General features: G+C 40.2%; 1 protein-coding gene across 7 annotated transcripts in view; it reads left to right on the top strand.

Moving 5' to 3' along the window:
* Positions 1 to 25,472, top strand: part of ZNF521 (zinc finger protein 521) — a 263,566-nt gene that overhangs the window by 213,771 nt on the left and 24,323 nt on the right. For 3 of the 7 annotated variants that reach the window (XM_017640229.3, XM_037025460.2, XM_037025452.2), the window contains 3 exons: positions 13,924 to 13,989; positions 21,704 to 21,835; positions 24,248 to 24,363. In XM_017640229.3, coding sequence (XP_017495718.1) covers positions 13,924 to 13,989; positions 21,704 to 21,835; positions 24,248 to 24,363 — 314 coding nt within the window. Of the gene's footprint in view, positions 1 to 8,346; positions 8,487 to 13,923; positions 13,990 to 21,703; positions 21,836 to 24,247; positions 24,364 to 25,472 lie in introns of those variants that run through there. The other 4 variants (XR_012121096.1, XR_012121095.1, XM_037025476.2 and 1 more) reach the window with 2 other exon arrangements.

Below are 25,472 nucleotides of genomic sequence, written 5' to 3'. Positions count from 1 at the left end.
GAGCATCCTGAATTCTCCCAGACCCACTCCCCTGGGGAAGGTAGGAGATCTGGAATGAAATGTTCATCTTTGAGGGACATTTTTCAGTATTTTAATACTTCTGTATTCTTTAAATATATTATGGAGAGAATAATGCACAGAGCACAGTTACCACAGTGTAAGGTGAATTAGTGATACAAGAATGGGGTGTCCTAAAGGTCACAGAGGGCAAATCCAAACATTCTTCTTTGGCTTATATTTATTATTTGTAGAGCTTTTGTGGTACTTTAGGAATGCAAAGCCCCAGGATTCATCATCTGCCATAGATACAAGAGCCAGTTAATGAAATGTGCCATTGATTTCCTTTTTCTGCCGTTTTTGACCCTCTGTTAAATTTAAAGGGGAAAAAAGGTATCTTAAATTTCATTTATAATAATAGCCCCCAATGGGGACTAAGTGGCCAAGACAATGGAAAGAGAGACCTTTCAGCAGTAGGAGTTGCTTTGAACCTAAATGAAGTCTGTTGTGATCATATTATTTAGCAAAATGAAATCATGGAAGGAAGTTGATTCTTTCTGGTCAGACCCCAAAGAGCAAGTGTCACATGCCTACTGTTAGTAATTAAGCCCTCCGTGACTTAAGGCAGCACTTTTGAGAATCCCAGACTTCGGATCCCCAGTTATGCACATAGCAATGCCCCCGCTGCCTCTCCTGCTCTCTGCCATTGGCCTGTAAAGGGCTTGGAGTTCAGCCCTTGTGCGTGAAACAAATAGAAATTAGAAAACAGCACACTTACCAAGAAAAATAATGTTCAGAGGAAAAATAAAACGAGCGTTTTTTAAATGTTTTCAGCAAAGAAAAGAGTAAGTTATATTGCACATACATTTTCTGAAGCAGTAGCTAACACTTTTAATGGAAACTTCTGTGCCATCACTGAGGTATTTCTAATGAACCAGAGTACTTACAATTAACTGTATTAATCACGAAGACTAAACTTATCTCAGCTTCAATAGTGTGGCAGGATGGGAGATGTTTACCCAAGAAGAAAGCTAATATGCCATTCTTCTGTGCAGATGTAATTTTCACTTGCCAGAGTGTGTATTTGTACAGTAGGTGTTTGCTTTTCATTTATCCACTTAGAGATTTTCATCGTTTTCGAAATTTAGTGATGGATCATGTGAAATGCAGAGAGAAGGGAAAAGAAAAGACTATGATTTGTGACAAGTGTGCTTCCTGAGCAAAATACTTATCTACCTACCATTGTATTTCCTCCATAATTATCTCTTTTTTTATTGAAAGGTAGTTGACATATAACATTATATTAGTTTCAGGTATGCAGCATAATGGTCTGATATTTGTATGTATTGTGAGATGATTATCTCTTATCAATTAGTCTGTATATTATAAACACAGAAATCTAAGACCTCATTAGCCTCACAATTTGTCAATGAATTATAGTAACTATAATCATAAAACATAGAGACCTCCCAGTCTTACATTTAGAGAATTGCTTTTTGACCTCTCCTTTCAAATATGTGACTAGGGTAGAAATGTGTGATCTCTCCATTAAAAAAAAAAAACACAACATCCTCTTTCCTAACAGGATTGCAGGCATTGGGAAGCAGGCAGGAAAGGTTCGCACTGTGGATATCTGTATCCCATCTTGCCAAAGGATAAATAAAGGGCATTCATTCATCAGCTTTCAAGCTGCCACCCTCTTTTCTTTTCCCCCAGCCCCCACGTCTCCCTGAAATTGGGAGGAGGGGGGTTCTGATTATTTTTGCCTATTTCTAGCAGAGCTAGGCATGAACAATTAAATTTAGGGCTTCCCTGTGGTCTGTGAGTAACAGTGCACAGTGCTAACCATCAGGGCACAAAGGCAGACAACAAAAAAAGGCTTTTTTATTTTTTGTTTACCCTTCAGGACACTATTTACCTTATCACTGAAAGGGAAGTTATTTTGCATCCTTTTTAGAAATTGTACTGGGTATGAACAGTACTTGTGGGTATGTACTGGACATATCTAGCTTCAAGTCTGAAACTGTCCAGTGATAAAGTGGGTATGTCAGCCTGGGGTGGGGGTTTATATAAGGCCTCCTCCCCACCCCCCCAGGACCGTGTGTGTGTGTGTGTGTGTGTGTGTGTCTCTCCATCCCCTGTCCCCTGTCTGCCTCTCGGTCTCAGGCTTTTTGCTCCCTCTCAAGTACACCCTCCCTTCCTCATTCTCCCCACAGGATCTCATTTCCTTTTCCTTGATTTTTCTTTCAAACCTTTCTCTTTTTCTCCTTTCCAACCGGAATGATTTTTTTCCCCTTTTCTCCCTCTCTCTAAATTTTAACTTCACAGCAGATTGTCTTGTAGTAAATCACCAAAAACCCAAATAGCACTAAAGCATTCTGATACAACATTAGCATTTGCTTAACAAGCACAAGATAAACATTAAACAAAGAACTGCATTTCTTTATTAGAGGCTGCAAGATACATAATCCATGAGCACAAGAAACATGGGACCCAGTGGATATGCAGATGTGTGTTATTTCATTGGCGCTGGGCGGCCTTGTTAGAAAAGGTTTTCATCTGAAGGCTTGGGGGTGGATGGTTGACTGTCCCTCGTGGGGCTGTAACTAGATACAGAGACTGTTGCAAGCTAGACTGGGCTCCCTGGTGGACGTGCTGATTGGACAGCCTGAGGAAAACTTGGGAAGCATCGGGAAGTGAACTCAATCACCTTGGGGATGATAGGGTAGAACCAGATGAAGGCATTTGACTTCTTTTGTAACTCCCACTAAGGACAGATTGCCAGTGCGATCCAGCCTCCATAACTGCAAATCAGGCCCTTTCCCCTATGCCGATTTCATTAGAATGGCCAGCATGGTGCAAAGAGGAAAAAAAAAAAGGTTAGACACAGTAATTTTACAGGCAGGCGGGTACAAAAAAAATCTGCATAATTAAGCAGTCAAGGCTGCTAATAGGGGAGTTTATATGCTCTGGGACCAGGCGAGGGTAGCACATATGGATATAGCACTGGATATTAAATCTACGGCATGCAGACTTACTTCAGGGCCCTCAGAGAAAAGGCTAATTATAGAGAGAGGAATTGTGTTTACTGGTCTGTCTTGGGCAAAGATGGTGAAGAAGTGCAACCAAGTTTTGCAGTTAGACATGAACAGGCTGTTAATAGAGATATCAAAATATGTGCTTGTGGTTGTTTCCTACCTAATCAACAGAAAATTATAGATTCTGTGGACACTCCCCCCACCCGGCATTACCTGCTGTAGACAAAACACTTGCAGTTAAGTTTCGTACATTAAGCATGTGCAGAATGCCAAGATGCAGAGGATAGGAGTGTGTTTATTATTAAATGGCCACAATTTAATCTCAGCTGTGCTCTTTATCATTACACATTTTATTTAGCAGTTTAGTTAGCCAACCCTGTTTTGAAATGTCAGTGCTTCTGGGCATGAGCTCCAAGTCAGCACGTAAATGTAAATGGAGACTCCGAGTGGATGCTGTGGTGGGCAGGGGTAAGCCTTTCAAGAAAGGGTGTGTTTCTGGAAGGGGTTCTGGTGGGGTGGACATTAACATCTCAGACTGCAGATCAAAGGTAAAGAGAAAACCCAAACGCCCCTTTGTCACGGGCCCCGAACGACTGCCTCGTACCTGAGCTGAAATGATTTTCTCCAAATTATTAAAGAGATTCATTTCATATTTGTGTATGTATGCATATATGTTTGCATGCACTTATTTATTTCATGCCATAGAAAGAACGATTTCTTAAGAGGAGAAGGTAGTGTGCCATTTGCCCTGGGCTGGATGTGACACGCATGCCTGGTTGTTTCAGGGCACCTGCGCCTCCTGCAGATTTTGTTTGCAGAGAAACTGTCTGGACCCTTGTCCTTTAGGGAAGTTTCCCATGGAAAACAGCAGCCATTGCCTAACACAGATTTGCGGCTGTGGGCTCCCCATTCGTGGGCCTGTTGTGCATTCCATTACTTCTCCCAAACGAGGAGGGCCAGAGAAGAATCCTACCGCCACGTCTCAAGATGCACTAAAACCTCGGGCTTATGAAAGTAAACAGCATCTGATCAGCCAGATATTGGGTCAGGCTTGCCTGACATCTGCGCTCTTCTTGGAGGTGGGGATTCTCTGCTAATGAGGAGCCCCAAGCCTGTGCCTCAGAAAGGGAGAGTTGCAAAGGCTAACGAATGCGTAGTTTGGCCCCTTCAAATAAGGGGAATCATCACATGGGCACCAGGCTGCTGTGCACCTCCTCGTCCTCTCAGTGTTCACCCACTGACCAGGGTGTCCCCGTCACTGGAGACAGCAGCCCCTCAGATATTACATACATGGTTAAGAGGGTAAAGGTCTTCAGAGTCTGCTATTTCAGCTATTTCATACTTCAGGTATTTCATACTGCACTTTTGAAATGTATTTTTTTCCCCAAGCAATTGTCAATTGCATTTTTAAAAATCAGACTAGTCCTCCCATGTTTTTCATGGGAAGCTTCCCTCAGAAGCTTAGTGACTTCTGACATCTGCTGATGTCTAGAGGTTACCATGAGGTGGCATTCTAAAGAAAAAGAATTGTGATTGCCCACAGATTAGTAGGGGCAGTGTGGCCCAAGTGGAATGCCGTGGCATTGAAAGGACTTACTATGACCATTCTTTCACATTCTTTTTTATCCCATTCTTTCTACTTGAGACTTAAAAAATGTAAAATAAAGAAGTATATAGAGAGGACTCAGTTGAGGTCCATACTGGGAAATGGCAGCAGCTAAATGTAGAATACATGGGGAAGGGTCTGGGCATCATTTTTCTGCCCAGGCCCTTCAAGAGAAAATGAAGTTGATCAGAAGGCCAGCAGGCAGCAAATGGGCCCTGCTAGAAAAGGGGGAAATACTGTTATGTTTTAGATAGAAATAAATACAGAGGACAGAACTAAACACACAATTGCATTTATTTTTTTAACTTTTGGGATAATCAAAAGTAAGAAAGTAAGGCAAGAGGCATGCACTGGCAGAGGAGTGCATGAATTTGAGAAGGTATCTTTGGCTACATGTTGAATTGTTTGGGGAGATAAGGAAGAGTCACCCAGGAACTCCTCAGCCCAGGGCTGGACTGGAAACCTTTACGACACAGCAGCTCTCCAGGTCTGCCTTCTTCCCGTCTCCCTCTCCTCTCCCTTCCTGTCTCATCTCTTTCCTTCTCTTCATTCATTCGGCAACAGTGAAAAAACACAGCTGTCTTGAGAAATACCTAGTAAGTGATAAGGAGGATAATCAAGAATGAATGTATCTTGTTGGGGAAATCAGATATGTATTTATGCGCTGGGGGAGAATGTGATAAATGCCCTCAGAGTCCTATAAATATGGTAGGAATTCAGAGGAGAAATTAATTCCTAGTGAGGGGAAGAGACTTGGCTGGGGAGTAGGGCCCGAAGAACAGTAAGTGGTATGGCATTTCTTTTTCTTTTTTGAAGAAGTCTAGTTGATACACAATGTTCTATTGGTTGCAGGTGTACCACGTGGTGATCCGACAATTATACATACTGCAGAATGCTTGCTACCTTAAGTGTAGTTACTGTCACCATACAAAGATATTACAATATTATTGACTATTTCCCTCAGCTGTACTTTTTATCCCTATGACTTACTTATTTTATAACTGAAAGTCTGTCCCTCTCCATCTCCTTCACCTATTTTGCCCACCCCCACACCCCGCCTCCGCGGCGACCCCCCCACCCCTGCCTCCATAGCAACCACACTTCTTTTATATTTAAACTAAACTAGTCTTCATTCTGGACTAACTTTCTGTGTCATCTCAACACATACACTGGTAGATTATCCGAACATTATTTCCTCTGTCCTCTACACAGGCAGGCCTAAGAGAAAAAAATAAAATAAAATAACCAGTGTTGTTATGGCAATAATGAGGGAGGAAAAATAAATAAATAACCAGTGTTGTTACAGCGATGCCTTAAGAGGAAGTTTTCCAAAGTGGATAATTTAACAGCATTAACATCTTCTGGGTATCGTTTTAAAGTTTGATCACCATATGCTGAGATAGCCTCATCAGTGTCTGGGCTAAATTAAAAAAATTAACAAAGGGTCTCTGCTGGATCTGACCGAAGAACCACGCCCGTCCAGGAGGCTGACCCATGTTCGCCAGGCCCCTGGCAGCCCCGCGCGTTCCCGAGGCCGGTGTCCTGCCAGCCTGCGGCGAGCACATTGCCGCCCAGCAGCCTCGGTGGTTCCGGCCTCACACCCCGCTGTCTCGGGCCTGCCTCCCGAGCGCTATGACCCCCAGAGGGGCTTCGGGGCGGCTCTCAGAACTGGCCACGGAGAAGAACTCTGCGGACCTCTCCACGTCCACTCCTCTGCCGCCGAACACGCGGAACCGGAGCGCCTCTCTGCCCCCAGCCGCTTGATCCTTCTCTGGTTTCTTCTCTCTCTTTTCTCTATAGGGAGAAATACAGAGGAAGAAAGTCAATAAAGGAACTCTAAAGAGTAAAAACACTTCATAGAAGTTTTTCAACAAAGGGAGCCAACATTTGTTTCACTCTTAATAACAAAATCACTGATGTTTACAGAATACTTGCTGGAGGCCAGTCATGGTGCTAGACACTTGGTATAGTTTATCTCCATAGAGTCTCCCTCTCAGCCCCAGGATGTAGGTACTTAGCGCCGTGGGATGGACGGTTCAACTAAGGCCAGGTTAAGTGTCGTAGGTGGGATTACACAGCTTGCTGGAGGCAGGGTTGGGCATCCTACCACCGCTGAGTGATTCCAAAGCATGAGTTTTAAAAATCATGCCACCACGGTGCACAGAAAGAGAGTCTTTGCAGATAATGTCTATGGTGGCTTTTATAAATACTGCCTCTTCCATCCACTGCAATGTGAATCAGTTGAAGCCTCTGATAGAGGTCTGTGTTTGCTATTAAGCAAGGCCTACCAAGGGCATGCCACATACATCAGACATTTCCCTCCCACCCTGACATCAACCTTTGTGACAGTGGAAAAATGGCAGATTACAAAACTGGACTACATAATAATGGTCCACCTGCTATCAGAGCCTGAACCCTGTGAATAAGATCTAATTTTTTTGTAAATTAAAAAGGATTTAGTGGCTGACTATTCAATTTCTGAGACTTCATCAGAAATTAATATTTAATCAATGTGCAAGGAAGCTTAATTGCATTTGTGACCTGCTTTCTTACATATTTGGGAGGGTAGAGATGAAAATGGAGAACACACAGTAGATGCATTTTACTGCCAGAGTGAAACTTTACAGTCGTGCCAGGGGACCTTTTGGTAAGGTTTGTAATGCGCTGCTATTGTGATTTAGGAAAGAAAAATGCTACTGCTGGGCTTTATTTTCAACAGATTTTTTTCAAACATCAATTAATGCAATCAAATGTAGTACAGGGAAATCCAACTTTTTATTTACATTTCTGGGGGCCAAGGAGGGTTTGTTTGTTTTTGTTAACTCCAATCATTTGAGCTGCACGGTATATGCTTTTCTTGGTATATTCCAAATCAACTCAGTAAGTTATATTTAACAGTCTATGTGAAAATCTCCACATGAGGAATGAAAACAGCCTTGTAACTGGTACCATTTGTTGGGAAACAAATGATTCTGCCTTGCTTCACACAGTTTGAAAATAAGGATGTTTTTGGTTTTTAAAAACAGGTTTGGTTAATAAAATGAATCATATTGGTTTTCTCACCCCTACCAGCAAAACTGAAATATGTTATTTCTTCATGAATGAGTCAGATTTTTGAATGCCAAGTGTTGAACTTGATCTTGTTGAATTCTAAAATAATAGCCTAAAAAAAGAGCATCACCTGTTTGTCCTTAAACCTTAAAAGGGCTCTAAAATAAACCATTAAGGTAATCAGAAAGATCCATGCTGAAAGTACATTTTTCTCATTTTTCTCCCTGTTGTGAGTCACAGCCTTAACCAAACACACATCACCCACACGACCTGCCGAGGGTGATTGCTCATCATCCCGAGCACAGGGACCCAATAACCCAAGGATTGCACATGATTTAACCCAGCACTTGGTTGAAATTTAATTATTTTTTCCCCATAATCTGGAGCCTACACCCAGATTTGAGTCCACTTCCATGGGAACTCCCCACATCTGTTAAGCTCTTGCTAGGATTTGGGTGACCTGGGCCAATTCCTGTTATTGAGCAGATTAACCAAGGATCCATGTTTAGAAGCCCACGTCACACAGTTTGAAAACTGGGAAATGCTATGTAAAGGATTTGCTGTATGTGTAACCATCCTCAGGCAGAGGAAGTGGGAGGAAAACGTACCTTCCATGTAATACTCTGAGCAGTGATAAGAGTCTCCTTCACACAGGCCTTTCAAAAACAAGAGTGGGTACTGAACTGGAACTGTGTAGATACTTCATTCAACTTCTTGTGCTTAAAAGTCACGTTGGCCTGAGTATGAAGTATGATCTTTTTGCAGTAGATGAGGTAATACATCGACCTAAGTGGGTGAGTTAAAGCCACAGTGACTACTCTGATTTGCAATTTCTTTTGCTCTTATCACTTTAAGACAGAATTTCTAAAATTCATCTCAAAACAGAGATGCCCAGATTCTGGGTCCTCTGGGTGTCACTCAGTTGCATGCTTTCTCCTGTTGTTCCTTTTTGAGAGGTTGTCCACCTGTACTGGGGATGCCAGTAGGTAGTGATGCTGTTCATCAGAATGGACTAGTCAGGCTAAAATGACAATTGACAGCTTCCTCATCAATCATGTGCTCCCTCATAAGGTTATTGTGATGGACAGTTATGTCTGATTCTCTGAAATTTATTTTATTTTTAATTCTTTGAAGTAGCTTAGCCAATATTTAGTTAAGGAAATGTTCATTCCAGGGAAGAAAATTAATTTTGTTACTGGGCTTTTTTTCTCTAAATATAAGTATCTATGCATGGTCAGTTATTGTGATCAATTTAAAATATGCTAAAAATATTGTAGCTTCGGGAGTAAGGGGGTTCCCTGCCTGGGGCAAGTTAGCTACGAACTTGGCGAAACTAAAGGAGGACAAGGGGGACAGGCAGGTTGGGAGAAAGGGTTTTTATCACTCACAACTTGCTCAAGTTCAGTAGCCAGCCCCGGCTCCATCTGTCTCTTGTGGCTGCAGCCTGCATTCTTCGCCCTGCCGGCCCCTCCCAGCAGAACCTCTATAGGCGTGTCTCTGGTGACTACTGGGCACCAGACCAATTAGGTGCCAGGGAGGGAAGGGAGGAGAGAATGGCCATTTTCTTCCCACCCCTTGCCTGGGCTTGACCAGAAGCTCTCTGCCATGGTAAGCACCCACTGGTAGGTAAATGCACTAAGGCCAGGCAGGAAATTCTGGGTGAAAATTTCCATTTACTCCACAAATACTTACTGTACCTTATTCCTTTCTGCATATTCATACAATGCTAATCTCTATTATGCACTCTTGTTTCAATTCCTGAACTGCCTTTCCTCCAATACTCAGAGAAAGGAAAGCTTTCATTGCTAGCTCATAGCAGACTATAATTATGCCTTTTATCTTATCTAACAGTTACTATCCTAGAAAATTATACCAAGTACTTACTTCTCTCCAGATTTTCAGATACAAGAACTTTCATGCTAACCTCTGTCTTTAAGAAACCAAACATGACTATAGCATTTCAGAAGAAGCCCCAAAGATGACCATAGTTCACCTTTTATCCTGTACTTTTATGTTTTTCTTTACTAAGAATGAAATTGATAAGGTAGCTAAATATGATTTGCTTTCAGAAAATACATCAATTTTACACGTGTGAGTATCAGATTTCTACTTAGATTGTTTAAGCCAGCATTGGAATTCTATGCTGATCACATCACATAATGAAGGGGCAAGCAAAGCTTTTAAATATATAAAATGTTTAAAGCCATTAATAGATATTTTAATGACATTTTTCCAATAGAATTCCTTTTGCATTAGAAAATTATCAGCCTTCTTTATATTGACACAGTATACAATATTTAAATTTTTAAAATGGATCTTGACTGAGCTGGTTCAGGTTTTAGAAAAATTGTCGTAAAGATAGGGGATTAAAAATTTATTGTGCCCAAAGCATCTTTATAATTTGGCATTATAGTCTTAGAAATATTTAATAGCTTTGCAGAAGGTAATACAAGGAATTGCTAGCTGAGAAAGCTGTCCTTAATTATTGTGTCTCATCTTCCTTTAACAGATATGCTTATTAAATAATCCATGGTTTTGGTTAGGCCCATTTCATAGTCTTTAGATTTGGATTTTGACCTAACAGAACACCTAGGAATAGCTACATCTTCACCATACTTTGAAGCTAAGTAGAAATAAGACAGAAATCTTTGTTATAACATGAATCTTCTGGCCAGCCTCCCTCCCTCCTTCCCTCCTTCCTTTTTTCCTTCCTTCCTTCCTCCCTCCCTCCCTCCCTCCCTTTCTTCCTATCTTCCTTCTCTCTCTCCTTCTCCTCCCTCTTCCTTCCTTTTTCCCTTCTCAGATAATAAATCTCTCACTCCCCTGCTCTTCATTGACAGGAAACAGACAGAAGGAAGTAGAACTGAGTGGGACTCATTGGTATGCCAGTAACATCTTGGCTTCAGCCTATAGTGTCTAGATGTGCCGGTGCCTCCACGATGATGCCCAAGAGGGAAAAGTAGGTTAGGAACATATTGAGCTAACCTATTTTCCATACATAAGTATGGCCTTACCTTTTTAGGAAGCCACACACTGAGGAATATGCATGCAGTCCCAGTTTTTCCCAAATACTCTGTTTAGCACCATCTCTGGGAATGATTCAGACACTTAAAGAAGGCAGAGGAGGATTAAGAAATCAGTCTCTGTTTCAGAATAAGTATTATTCCATAAAGAAGAGCTCAGGCCCAGTCTCCACAGAGTTTCAGGTGACAGTTTAACCAAATCAATGGGTGATCTCCACTGAAAGGAAGCGGGAGCATTCAGCCGTGGATGCCTTCCGCCATGAGCTGGATAACCTCGACTGGGTCTTGGAGATTGACAGCTCAGACCAAAGTGCTTTGCCCACAGTGCTGTTCCTAGCTCCTTGGCACAGTCTGCAGGTATGGGGAACTTAACTTTCCATTATCAACAGGCGCTGAAAATTAGCCAAGGCTTTGCTTCCCTGAAGGAAGAGGAGCACTTTCACAGACCTTCATGTGGTTGCTTAGGAAATAGAGGACGAGGTGGATTGGAATAAAGTCAGGCTTTGTCTTGTCAGGGATTGAAGGAGTGGCCCTATGGCAGAGAAGTATAATAGCTCCTTACAGATAAATAAAGGTCTAGAAAGATGATAATTTTTGCTTTGCTTAAATGACAACTTAAGAGAGAAGAAAATTTTTTAGGTGAGGATTGACAGTGTGATACTGGATTCAGGAGCTCTGAATTGTGGCACTTGCCGTGGCCCAAACACTGCCCTCATGGGCGTGCCAGTCAGTATCTCTGGTGTCAGTTTCTCATCCTTTAAACAAGTCCATAGTCAGATTGTCTCCAAAGCCCTTTCTAACCTTTATCGAACATTTCAGCATTTAGCCAAATACATAACATTTACTCTTTCTTTTTTTCCTGCACATTCCTAGGTTATTGCTTTCTCCTCCATTTTACATGAAAAAGCACAATGTTCTGGGATCCTTGAAAATACGTGAGCCAACAAACACAGTTTGGGGAGGTATTTATTAGAATGTTTCTTAGTAAAAGGATAATGCCAAATTGTGGTCAGCCAACTCCACTGTGCTTTCATGAAAAATCCTATTTCCCATAGCACTTTTAAGATTTCTCTGAGCCCTGGGAGCATTATTTGTTTTTGGAAGGATGTTAATCACCTTATAGTAGTTTTAGGTCATCCTCTATTTTTTCCTCAAACATAAAAGCTTTATCTGAAATACAGTGTGGAAGAAGAAACTGTACATAGGTTTACACACTATATGTTTATTTTTCTTTTACATGTGTTGCAGTTTTTTCCTTTGCTGATATATATTGACACCTTTTAGTTGTAACCTGCTGTTCTCTTTAATTGCTTATTGTTATTAATTATATAGGGGTAACATCGTTGGCTGCTTGAGCCACTTGGCTGTAAAGAAATTCCTTTGTCATTATTGCCGTTGGAGCTACAGAAAATTGCCAGCATTCTATCCAGAGATGAATGTTCTTGAGCTCACATCCAGTAAAATATTGAACATGGGTCAAATCCTTAAATGTTTTCTTTTGGCAGCTCCCTTTTGCTTCTTCTCGTCTATGCAATAAATACCTTCATTGTAGCTGATCTTTTGTTTTCTGTCCTTCATTTGCTGCCCTTTGTGTGAAGTTTATGTATTTATTCTTAGCACTCCATTTAATGGCCTGTCCGAGTAGCACCTTTATTTTCTTCTCATATACTTAACTGTAAGTTTTCCTTCTAAGAGATTCATTTATAATGCAAACAACATTCCTGTCTTTACAACTTTGTTATATGCAGATTTTATTTGAAATCGTGAATGCCAATTGGACATTGCCTTAAGCCCCCACCTTGCAATGAAAGTGAGCATTATGCCTTTAAGAGTAACTGTAAACCGCTTCTACTCACAATATAAATAGAGATATTTAGATTCCCAAATTAGGAAACTGCCAGTATAATGAATAAGTGAGTGAATGAATGAATGATGTACACGTTGCAAACGTGGGGATGTGTGTTCGCACACCCAGCTACTTCCTGATATCTGTAGTTTCTTTAAATCTGGGCTTAATTTAGAATCCATGACCCCACAGCTGCATGTACCACAGAACAGCCAGGCCAGAGCACTCCTCTGCCTTCTGGCAGCATGACATTAAATTCACACTAGTTAAGCCAACTTAAATTGAGCCTCCTTGAACCTTCCTAAATAAAACTAGTGGCCTTAATTACAATCAGGCAATTTAAAGGTTATGGAGCTCTAACTAGTACTGCAGTATATCACTTTAATAATGCACAGGAAAATTTCTCTAAGGGGTGGCATCGTTTGATTAGAAGAAGTTTCACAGTACATTTCCAACAAACTGTTTTTAGAAATCTTACTGCATTTATTGCACCATTACCATTTTTTATTCTTCAAGGCCAACTTTCTAAGGTCACATCAGTAGAACAATAAAAATGTGAGTCATTTGCAAATAACATGCAGTACTGTGATTTTTGCATTGCTGTTTAGGATGCCCTTAGTATTGCCACAGACAAAATGAAAGGAAAGGATAAGGTCCCTTGGAAATCTGAGGGACCCTGGTCCCCTTGACACCCTCATGCCCCATCGCAGATTTGACTTGTTCTTTGGTGGTGAACCTGATTCTAAACACCATGGTTTAGGAGAGAAGATGTCATCTTTGCAATAATAAAATAGTCTCATCAATAATATAAGTTTCTTAGATAATTAGCTTTGGAAATGCCCAACTCGTTTTTCATCTGAAACCTGTGGACATTAAAAACTCCATGGTTGTTGTTATCCCTGCTATTTAGAGATGCTGGTGAACCTCATTCCATTTCCTTTGTTTGTTTGATTTGGGTTTTTTTTTTTATTTTTTGTTTGTTTTAAAATCATCAGCAATAACAAGCTATGCTTTCTAGTAAGGATAAACAGCTTTTCACTGTTTAGAGACTTCCTCCTTCAGATAACTAGTGGCTTTATGCCAAGAAGAAGAAGAAGATAGAAAAAAAAGAAAAGAAAATGAAAAGGCCCTTGCCATAAACTTAGCACAGCAGCACAAAAACATACCTGATAAGAGCTATGTCCAGTGCATAGCTTGAGTGGCTGGCCCACTGCTGTGTGGAATTAATATTGACTATTGCACCATCTCAGTTCTTGAAGATGTTGTCCCAACAGATTGAACTTTAAAGCAGGTTACATTTAGTGTATGCTGCATGAACTATCCTCTTTCGATTTTACCAATTTGTGTTTTTTTTTTGTGCAGTACTCGAAGGTAAATATACCTGTACTTCCACCAGTGCCAGAAGTCCCAGATGGGAGGGCATTAATAGTAGGTATTTAATATCAAACAAGAGAAATTTTAAGCAAAGAGTGTAACAAATGCATACATCTGATTTAACCAGTATTAGTTAAAGTGATGGAGCTGTGTAATATAAGCATACATAGCTACTAATACAACTTGCTTAAAACATGAACTATGGGTCATGGATGTATGATGTAGTTGACTTCTCTATGACTTGGGACAAATAAAAGGTAATTTATCCCTTCTTTCATATGGTTATGTTTTTGCACTTCAGATACAAAAATGCATAATAACATATTTACTCCTAAAATTAAGGATGAGTTTTGACTCATCAGTTTCTTTCCAGAAATAAACTAGCAGATGAGACAGTCGCTTTGTTAATGCTGGATTTGCCAAAGCATTTTAGTCTTACTTCAGGAAATAAGGAAGGCAAATGGTCTAAGGTAAATTTGGCTAGTCCAGAATTGTCAAACGTCTAGGGCTTAATGTGTATGGAATAGAGCAAACGTCTAAAACTCAATGGATAAATAATAGATACCATTTTGGTGTTAGTCTTGGCATTTTGTTCCAATGAAATTAGATGTAGGACTAGCTAAGTATATATTTGCCATAAATTCAATAAATATTTATTGAGTTCCAACTATGAGCCACATACTGTTCTAGGCACTTGATATATATGCTCTCCTAAAACTTGCCTCATAGCATGAATTGATGTATATTCCAAAATGCAGTTCTTGGCACTGTCTTGGTGTTAAGATATCCCGGGCAGCCACCCACTACTCTTTAATAGGCAAAGCAAGAGCTGAAACGCCTTCCTGATTTGGAAACATGCTATTTCCAATCATCTTTATGTCTAATTATTATGTGAAGTGGAAGGGAATTTTTTCTACAGTCTTTGTGTGTTCACAAACCTTCCGTCAAGGCAGACAACAGAGCAGGACTAAAGATTACGTGGTGAAAACTTCGCAAAAGAAAAAGGGTTACCTTCCCATTCAAGTCAGCAGAAAAAGGGAAACTGACTGTTCAAGAAAACTGAATCCCTTTTAGTGCAATACAGGGCATATGCTGAAGCCAAAGACACTAAGCTAGCTTTTTTTTAGAAGCAAGCCTGATTTCTGCAGAGACCTGAAGGCTGTATTTCAGCCTGAGTTGGTCTTAGTCAGTCTCAGTCGTCACTTCCAGCCCTATCCAACTTTGCCTTTTTCAGGGATAATGGGTTTTGTTTTGTTTTTTTTACTATGAAACATGTACTGCTTTCTTCTTTCCTTGGTAAAGAATATTTTTTGGGGGGAGTGGGGAGGGTGGAAGCTCAGTGATTTTTATCAGTGCCTTACCAAACACCAGGTTTGCTTTTTTAAAAATAAAAACATTTAAAGCCCAAATTGTTACCTTTAAAGCTAATTTGCTGGCACTGTATGATTCCTCTGAGACGTCGGCAAGGGGGCTTATGTTCAGATCAGGAAGGTAGAGAAGAAAACGTGGAGACCTGGAGGTGCCAACATGCTGGTCAAGTTTGGAAGGTACTTTTAGTCTGTGCCAAACTTGTGCCAGAAGTATCACTGCTGGGTCCCCTCAGATGGAGGGAAGCCATCTTTTTTTAGTGGCTTGCTTGTTTTATTGTTTACTGTTTGAACAGCATTCTGGTGTTTTCTCCTCCATGGAATATTCTAATAACTACTGCCCACACCTGATAATAATAGCCAAGGAATTGAAGAGTATTGCATCTCAGAGCATCTAAAAATCCCACTGCCTGACTCTCCTAGCCCGACCCACCTGGACCTCCTGCTAGTTTCCAAGCTGCTGATGTTTATGGGGCTCTAGGCAGCCCCTGGGCTCTTCAAAATCTGCTGGGTACAATGCAGCCTACCCCAGTTGAATCATTTCCTGCTCCAGCCCTGCTGATAATGAGAAGTTCAAGACAGGAAATAACAGTGTCAGTATCAATGGCTTTGCTTATAAAGTCCAAAAGCATCAAAGCCTTTAGACCACTGGTCAAAAGCAGGGGGTAGCGGAGTTACATACAGACTTGGATGCACCTCCTAGGTCTCCTTGAAATAAGATTTTGGCTGAGACACCCAGAAGTAAACCATTTTGCCTTTCTTGAGAATACCTAAGGGTTAGGCATGTGTGGATAATCCAAGTCAAGGTGCAGGGTGCTCATTTACTCTCAGTATTCCCAAAGCCCTTTCTCTTTTATTGTGAGCCTTGGGCTTGTGTCTCATATTCGTCTCTTGTGTGGCATAGAATACTGACAGTGGCAGACATTCCCATATTGCCAGTGAGAAAAATCCAAGAAGTTGCTAGCATCGATCTTCAGGCAACATTCATTTTCATATTGAATTGGTCGAGAATAGGGCAGGATTTCTGAACGAGTTGAAAGGAAAGGTTCACACAATATTCCATGCTCGCAAATTCTGCCTTTCTTTGGAGGCTTTGTGACTAATCTCCTGGCAAACTTTAAGACCTAAGTAATATTCTCCCTTGTGAAATTAACACCTCAGTGTGTTTACGTTACAGTTGTGAAATATGTACAGTATATGATGCAACAAATTATAGTGGCCTGAGCACTATGGACCTAGAAAGATGGGAAGGCTGTGTACATGGCAAATTACAGTACAGTCTGCCTATTTTTCTACTCCTGGTTTCTAGGGTGAGCCAGCATAGCCAAGGGGTAAGTTTTGTCATGTATGGCTTTTCTTTGTTACTCCTTAGACCCCTAGCTTATAAATGTGTGCTTGGAAATTAAGTCAGGCAAGAGGAAAAGCAAAGTAAAGGATTGGGGGTTTGGAATTGGTTTAGGGCATAGTTTTCTGGGATTTAAAAATATATGTAAGGATATAGTGGTATACACATTTGAACTGGAAAAATTACGAGTGCAGGGCATTTGATTCCTCTGTTTGGATTCAAAGGGCAGAGTTTACTCCCACACAGATCAGAACCTTTTAAGTATGGCCCTCACCACATGATGTACCAGAAGGAGTTTATATCTTTGGACTTTAGCCTATAGATTTATGCAGTGGAAGAGGCTGGAGGACCCTTCTGGCCAGTCTCAAGGGTAAATGGAAGAAGGAGTTCTACTTATAAACTGTTACAAATTGGTCCTCAGTAATGGCTGCAGTGTTGATCAGACAATGTAAGGGGGCCCTCAGTGATTCCCAGAACAACAGCTGCATGTAAGTCAACCACTGAACATTTGCTTGTAGCTGCTCTCGATTTTTGTTTTTATTGAAGGAAAAGGAGTATAAACATGGGACACAGTCTGGAGGCTGCTTAAAGGGTTTTCCTTGTTAAAGCTTATGTTGAAATGTCAGCATCTTGTGTTAAGCTAACAATTGCCATATTGGAGCTTATAACTTCAGTTGTGTTTGAGCATCCAAATGGTAATTATGATTTTTTTCTGTTACAAAACTCACTGATTTCATAGTTGTGTTGGTCTAGGTTTTAGGACTTGGAGAACAAGAAATTATGGTTCTCCTTTGAACTGGCCTTAGACAAACAGATTGTGTTCTTGTAGCACGAAGTTTTGTAAATGATTGTCACATTCCTGCTAAGGCAATGAGATTGTACTGCAGTTATGTATTTGGAAACATTTAATATTGGAGTAAATATTTACATTAGCATCAGTCTCTTCTATGTGGACTTGATTCCTGCTTACATTTATGTTCACACTTAAATGAAGATTAATGAATGGAAATGATTATTTTAGCTGAAACTTATATACAATACAAACATGAAATTATTTCTCAGTTATGCCCAAACCATCTTTGGGCATGCTTCCCAGTGGCTGACCAGGATGGGGAGCTGCTGGCCTCCAGCATGTTCTCCGTGGTGAGAGCCTCACTCTCGCCTTTCCTGACATTGGACCCAAGTGCTGGCCCCATGCATACTCCCCCCACCCCCACCAGTATGCAGCACAGGGGTTTTCTGTTTGTTTTGGAAAGATAGGGGCTTACACTGAAAGCTCCATATTCTTCTTACTCAGGTGGCTAATTTGCACTCCGATGTTTCTCCCTTGTGCTAATTTCTGTTTTCACATGTATTTGGCTAGAATGCTTTTCAGTGTAATGTTCAGAACTGGAGTTTTCTCTACTTCATAATTGGCTCATTTCCTGTCTAACCTTTTGGTTATTTCAGTGTTGTAATCAATCTCTCTATTAATAGGCTCTAGAAAGGGTAGTGATTTCTGTTCTTTAATTTTCAAAGTAACCTACAAAGACAAATTGTGCTCATTGTAGAAAATACGGAGAATATGCATAAGTGAAAAGAGGCAGAAAAATCTAGAAGCTTCATCCTTAGATCCCATCTATAACTCTTCATTAAAAAATAGGGCTGCACTAGCCTATTACATCCTTAATGGAATATTGTAATGGTTATTAAATCAATTGGCTCAGAATCTCTCTTCTTAATAAATGAGTCAGACTATATTACCCCATTACTGTCAGCTGCTACCTTTCCAGAGGGCAGAAATGGTTGTTTTGAATTTCTTAAGCTTTGGCACCTTAGGACGAAGGGAGAGAAACAGGTAAGGTGCAAGTTGGGGCTTGCTGGGCAAAATCCTGAGTCTAAGGCTTAAATTCCCCTGAAATTGGAGATATTGCTGGTGCCACCTCAGGAACAGTGACCTCAAATTGAAAACGGTTATTCTTCACTGTCCTATGCTACTTTATAGCAGACAGAAAGAAGTAAGGAGAGAAGCCCAGTTTTGACAGTAAACAGGGCTTAACTCAGCTACAGCCCCCAGTACTAAGGGTTTTTTTAGAAATTTTTTGAAAATTAAGACACAGAAATACATCGTTTTACACATGTAAATACAGAATACATAAAACCTGAGTTAAAAAGAGACTCTGAATAAGGATAAACTTCTGAAATCCTTCTTATAAATGTTATTAGTTTTCCATTACAAATATGCCCTCTTATTCAATTAAAAAAATATGAAATGAATTCTGTCAACCAGTTGTAAAAATGTTGTGGGTCCCCCACCCCTCTCATCCATTTGACCCCACAGTATTAAACAAGTAAGAGCATGGGGAAGATGAGTTGGGAAGTTCATAAAGCTGAGAGAAGTGTGTGGGTATGTTCACTGTCTAGGTTGGAGCATACTAGCTTTTGCTTATCTGTCATTTGCTGCATAATAATCCAGATATATTTTCTGTCCTACTCAAATAGTTAGGAAATGCTATGTTCTAGAAAAGACCTCTATGTAACTTAGAAACAAGAGGCAGGTGAAACTTCCAATGTTTTGTCTGTATTGCAGCGTGCTTTTAAACTATAAGGAGTTCTGAAAAGGCTGGATGCTATTATCACTCTGTCACTGAATGCCTCCACAAAATGTGGAATTTGTGAAAAATAAGTCTGTACTTGTAATGCATAAATATTTTAGATTGTTTGTCACCTTTGCATGAGTTCACTTGACCAAATTTGGATTATTTAACATTTTGTGGTAGAACTTCTCAGTTCTTTGGATAGGAAATAAATCAGAATTGATGAGGACATTTTCCTTGAACTCATACACATGTATCTTATAATTATTTCCCTTCTGTTGTTCCAAATCAAATCTTACAGTTAATAAAGAGAACATCACGTTAAAGATGTCCTACCTTGTGTAAATCTCTTTATGTTCATGTAACAGTCACTGCGCCCAGGAAAACCCACTCAGGCCTGTATCTGTTATTCACAAATATTGCAAGTTTAAGAAGTCTGGAACAAATGTGTATAAAACTCTCACCCATAGGCCACATTTTGGTTCTTCTGCAAAACACCCGATTAGAAGATGAAATGAAAGCTCTCGTCACCTTGTTCCTACCAAAATGAAGGCATTGCAGCAAGGAAGAAAGAGTAAACATTTAAATTTGGCCAGTGTTTCTGATGATGAACTTACTGATCCAATTCCCTACAGTAATGTTCCTTACATTTCTTAATATCTAAGATTTGGAAAATTTTGGGTGACTTCAGAATTTAAAAAAAAGAAGTAAAGAACAGATGAAAACCCCTTGATCTTATGTAATCCCTAAAGCTTCTTTATAACCCGTTGTCATGTCAGTATGCACAATTAAACTCCTTCTTACATAATTATAATCAAGAAATTTACTGTGCCACCCAAATACAGAGTAGGTATTTCCCTCTTGTGAAATGTAGACAGTACTGGGGTGGCTTAATTAGTGCTTTGCCTCTCTTTTTACGCATTCCAATCCTCTGCTTCTAAAGGCTCATACTTGTGTGCGAAGAAAGACTAGGAATACAAATAGAGCGATTTTACTCCTAGTTAGCTAATAATAATTCACTTTGTAATTGGGCCTTTGTGTTGCCAGTAAGATCAACTGGTGCAGCACTTTCCACATGCATGTTGCGTTGAATGAGAGGAAATAACTAGAGTATAGACTCGTTACCCCCATGGTACAAATACGGCTTTCATTGCCTAGACCCAGAATATCTGACACAGATGTTTCTTGGGAACGTTTCAACCACTGCAAGTAAGATAAAAGTATAAACTTGATGAGAAGCCCATTAAATTGCAACCTCTTAACCCTTACTCTTCCCTGTGAGTATGGGAGTAGCCAGTGCAGCTATGAGCATATCTGCTCCGGTCACCGTCCCTGAAGCCAGGCTCTCTTGGTTTGGGTGCCAGCTCCACTGGCTGTTGCCTCTGTGACTCAGAGCAAAGTCGCTTTAATGCTCTAGGCCTCATTTTTCTCACCTGTAAAATGGGAATAATGGTAGTTGTTGCTAAGTGAAATGAATGCCTATCTGTAAGCGCTTAAAACAACAGCATCCAAAACACAATAAATAAGCACAAAAGACACATTAGGTTATTTGTTCTAGAGCCACAGGTGTTTATTTCTGATAATGGCAAGTTGAGATGTTGACATAATCCTTAAATTTTAAATTCGATAGACTTTTAATGAAGAAAAAGTAACACAAAAATAACAGTTTCTATCTGTAACACAGAATTTCACTTGTGTAGCAGTTGTTACTACACCAAGGTATTTTCTACAATCTTGTTCCTAAGATATCAAAAAACAAACAAACAAAAAACCCCAGGCCTAGTCAAAAGTAAGCCTGAAGCTTATAAAAGTGCCTTTAAAGAAGCACAGGTAGAGTCTAGGTCAGGAGGTAAATTGCAATTGTCTTACAAAGTAAAGAAAACAATGACCTGAGAGGGTCTGAGGAAATGGGGAAGTCCCAAGCAGAAAAAAAGAGCATGTGTAAGATACTGTAAACACTAATAATAACTCAAAACCGCTAGGTAATCTTGGAAGTAGAATAAGAGAGTCTGTGTCAATGGAATACCACTAAAAACTTCATGGTTAGACATAGAAAACCTCTAGAATCTTCTAGATAAACCAGAGGCAAGGCCTGAAGAACAAGTGCCCATTTTTCTATGGGGCCATTATTTTAAGACTTTGGAAATACACAGCTCATAAATTTGTGATAGTTAAAAGAAAGAGATGCCTTTTTGGTTGATAGACCAGTTTGGTTATTGATATATCAATTCTACTTAAAAGCTTAATAAAATGCATTACCCTAAGACAAGCTCTGCTTTCTGATTATCTTTGGATTTTAAATTTTCAAATGTTTTAAGTTGATACAAATTCGTAAGCAACATGAAATAACCAGAAACCACGTGCTCTACTACATGAGTTATGTTCAGTGATTAGAAACCGTTTCATATGTAAGTTAACTGACTAGTCAACTAAAGATAAGATGAGTTTCAACTTTTCTCTTCCTGTATTTTCCTTAACAGATGAAGGATTGAACCACGAATGCAAACTCTGCAGCCAGACCTTTGACTCCCCTGCCAAACTCCAGTGCCACCTGATCGAGCACAGCTTTGAAGGGATGGGAGGCACCTTCAAGTGTCCCGTCTGCTTTACAGGTAGGGAGGTTACTTCAGGCCAACCTGGGACAGTCCCCCAGCCATATTGGGCCTTTCCCACCAATGCCTACTTCTCACTGACATGGCCTTTTCCAGATATTTGTGCTGCAGTTTTGCATTTCAGTATCAGTTCAATCTGGGGAGAAGATGTTTGATTTCTGCTGGTTGGCATTGTTGATCGAGGCCACCTGAAAGGCTCAAATGGGCAGGAAGGGTAACTGTCAGGATGCACGAATGGTATTTCACGTTTGCTTAGAAGTTTGCACTTTGCCATTTAGAAAGCGACATCTGAGTCCTGTTCGCTTTCCTTTTCTTGGTGTGAAAAGGCTTCTGAGGCCAAGACTGCCTGCACAGAGCAGCTTTCCCATCACGAGACATTTGACCAAGAGTGTGGCCGCCTTGTCGACACAGGTTATTTGAACGTGGAGCATTTTTTAACATTCCCCATGAGAAGTAGAAAAGGTATACCCTCCCAAAGTTCTTTGAACTAGAAAACAGAGCAGATGAACAGATTAGATGAGGTGCTTATTTCCTAGGAAGTTGTATTTTTAAAGTAGACGTTGACCCAAATGTACATTGTAAGAAGAAACTTTCATTAGATGTTGCAGCATTATAGTTTTTAGCAGCAAAATAAAACACGGAAATTCAAAACTATAATTTGAAGGCCATAGGGGCTGAAATGTGATCACATGCATTCATGGTACTCCCCCAACAGTGAGACAGTCATTTTGGAAAATGCTGTGTGATCATTTTGCATGTGTCTTGGATTCAGTGGTCAAGCCCCTCAAGGCTATGTTTCCTTCTTATTTGTCAGAAAAAGCAAAACAAAACAAAGATATATCCTCTCAAAATTGACTTCTTTGTTTGCAGAGCAAAATTCTAAACATTGATTATTAACCTTCACTGCATTCAGCCTGTGGATTTCCATCCTATAATAAAATAAAAAGAACAGGTCCCACATTCATTGCCCACTGAGCATGAGTCAGACCTAAGCGTGTCGATGCGTCTGCCTTCAACATTTGCCTGGAAGGCTCCTTGGTTCAGTAATTCCGTCAGCCACTCCTTCTGGGACATTTTATCATTTTCACAAATTTGTATTTAAAAATACATATTGTCTCATGTTTTACCATGACATTTTATTTATTTTAACACACAATGGGTCAGCAGTCTGGGTTCTTTATAGAAGCTTGTAATAAGTCTTCTTGTTGGGGACTGGGTCACAGCTCTCCTCATCATTAAGACTCCAATAAAATAGTCCTTTCATGTTATTGCCAGAAGCCTCATAAAATGTGCTAAGTTACACAGAGATTAGTTGCCAATCTGTATAAAAACCCCATGTCTTCTTGTTGATGGGGATCACAGACAAAAATGCATTAATCATGAACAGTTCTGCATTTTCTGTGCTGACAGGGCCTGAATTGTTTCCGTATATCTTGAAGTAATTTTCAAAATAACAATTAAAAAAAAAAAGACCTTCCAATATACAGCCTGTTAGGTGGAAAAGGAAACCCGAGCAGTTTTTTAAGGTAATGAGAAATGTGATTAAAATGTATGACTCACAAGAACAATATTCTAATATTTTAGGTTGGCTGGCAATTAGAATAATTTTAATGATTAGAGTAGAGTCGGAGTCAAATGCCAACATCTTTAATAAATCCTCTCCCTGCCTATACAGATTAATATTGTAGACACAAACTTTTTTAGGTCACAGTGCACCAGGCATCCATCAGAAGTCAGTTCTGCCAGCCCAAACACTGCCTCTGGCATATACAATTTAATTATTAATAGTATGTCTCCTAGGTAAACTGTTACACAGTCTTAGGGCCTTGTTTTGTAGTCATTAAAATTGAACATGTTTATATTATTGAAACCCTTGCATTCAGTGTGTAGGCTGAGTTGATCTTAAAGTATCCAAAGAGAATTTACCTGCGTTCTGTTTCACATTTATAGACAGTGCCCCAGAGTACCTGTGGGATATAATTTTTAGCATTAACACATTTAAACAGAGAACTGTTTGCCAGCTATAACTTTTGGCAGATACAATAAACAGGGCTTTGGCATCTATGATTTCTGAACCTGTGGGTTGCTGAGAAATAAGAGTCATTTTTGTTCAGGCACTGCTGTGCATTTGACAATTTTCGACTTTATTTTTCAAAGATTTATAGGGAGTGGGGCCTTGATACGCTTGCACTTTGGAGCTGTTTGGGTTGAATTAGGTGCTCGGTCAAGGGCATCTTAACAGAAGCCAGAGAGGCAACTGTGAGCAAATGTGCGTCAGCCTGCCCAGGCCCCTAGCGGTGGTCGCACCCAGGAGGCGCCCCTTCGGTCAGCCTAGTCTGTTCACAGGGAACCACTGACTGAGGGCATTTCAGAAGAAGGTACCCAGAGCTCACCACCCTTTTATCATTTCAGTGTTCGTTCAGGCAAACAAGTTGCAGCAGCACATCTTCTCTGCCCACGGACAAGAAGACAAGATCTACGACTGCACGCAATGTCCACAGAAGTTTTTCTTCCAAACAGAGCTGCAGGTAATGTCCCCACGAGGATGACTGGGGTTGAACTCATTTGGTCTTCTTATAGGAAACAAGACCATTTTGAATTTGGATGCACAGTATCACTCACCCCGGGCCACCAGGATGCTTTGTGTGTACAGGGGCAAAGGGAAAATTAGAGGCTGGATTAACAGACACCAAAGTAATTTTGCCTCAGGCTGCTGTCAATCATAAAAAGAACTCGAAGAGACCTATAATTGGGCCTCCTGACCCAGTGTGGGAGACTTAGGGGTCAGGTTTATTGGACTGTGGGATCATTCACCTCCCTCGTCATGGCCCTTTCTCCCCAGTCCTGTTTAATTCATGTTCTGTTCCCACTGGGCCCCAAGCTGGGTGGAGGTCCAGGTTATTGTCATCCTGAGGGGCTTAAAATTGGAAGGGAGAAGGGGAGAGGAGATAGAGGCCTACTCCTGTCCAGTATGTGTTTCTGCACTTGATGGAATAGAATAATTATTATTTAGAAGCAGCCGTATAGTGAAAATGTTGGTACCTGAAGACACTGAGCTGAGCCTTGCTTGTCCATTTGCTACGTATGTGATCTTGCCCTGGTCCGTAATGCAAGAACCTCGCATATGAAGAAATGATAGACAGGGTAACACTTACAGGGCTGTTCTCAGGTAAAAATGAAATAACAGGTCTGAAAGTAATATATGCAACAATAAATAGCAGGTTTGAAATATAAATGTTTCATTGGTTTTATTCATCTTAACAATAGACTGTTAGTTAAATATGAGTAAGAGAACTGGATTCTATCTCAGAAATATCACTTATTGTAAAAGGAAAGTAGCTCTTGGTTTTTTATTATTATTATTATTATTATTCTATTACTTCATCCAAAAAATGGGTATAATGCTTATCCTCACTTTTCTGATGAGATGAAGTAAGAATAATGTGTTTTTCTTAAATCTTGTTAGTGCCCTTGGAGGAGAATAGATTCAAATTCAAAGTTATTTCATTATTACAAGCATTATTAATAAAGTTATTTAGCCTAAAATGATGGGTAATTCTTTTTACACTGAATCCCTTAAACAGCTTAAAAAGGAGCTGATCTGGTTGAAGCAGGGACACAGAGCCCCACCCCACCC

Source organism: Manis javanica, chromosome 9 (genome assembly GCF_040802235.1).
Source record: "Manis javanica isolate MJ-LG chromosome 9, MJ_LKY, whole genome shotgun sequence".
NCBI lineage: Eukaryota > Metazoa > Chordata > Mammalia > Pholidota > Manidae > Manis > Manis javanica.
Note: the sequence above shows the minus strand (reverse complement) of the source record. Positions and strands in the feature narration are given on the sequence as shown.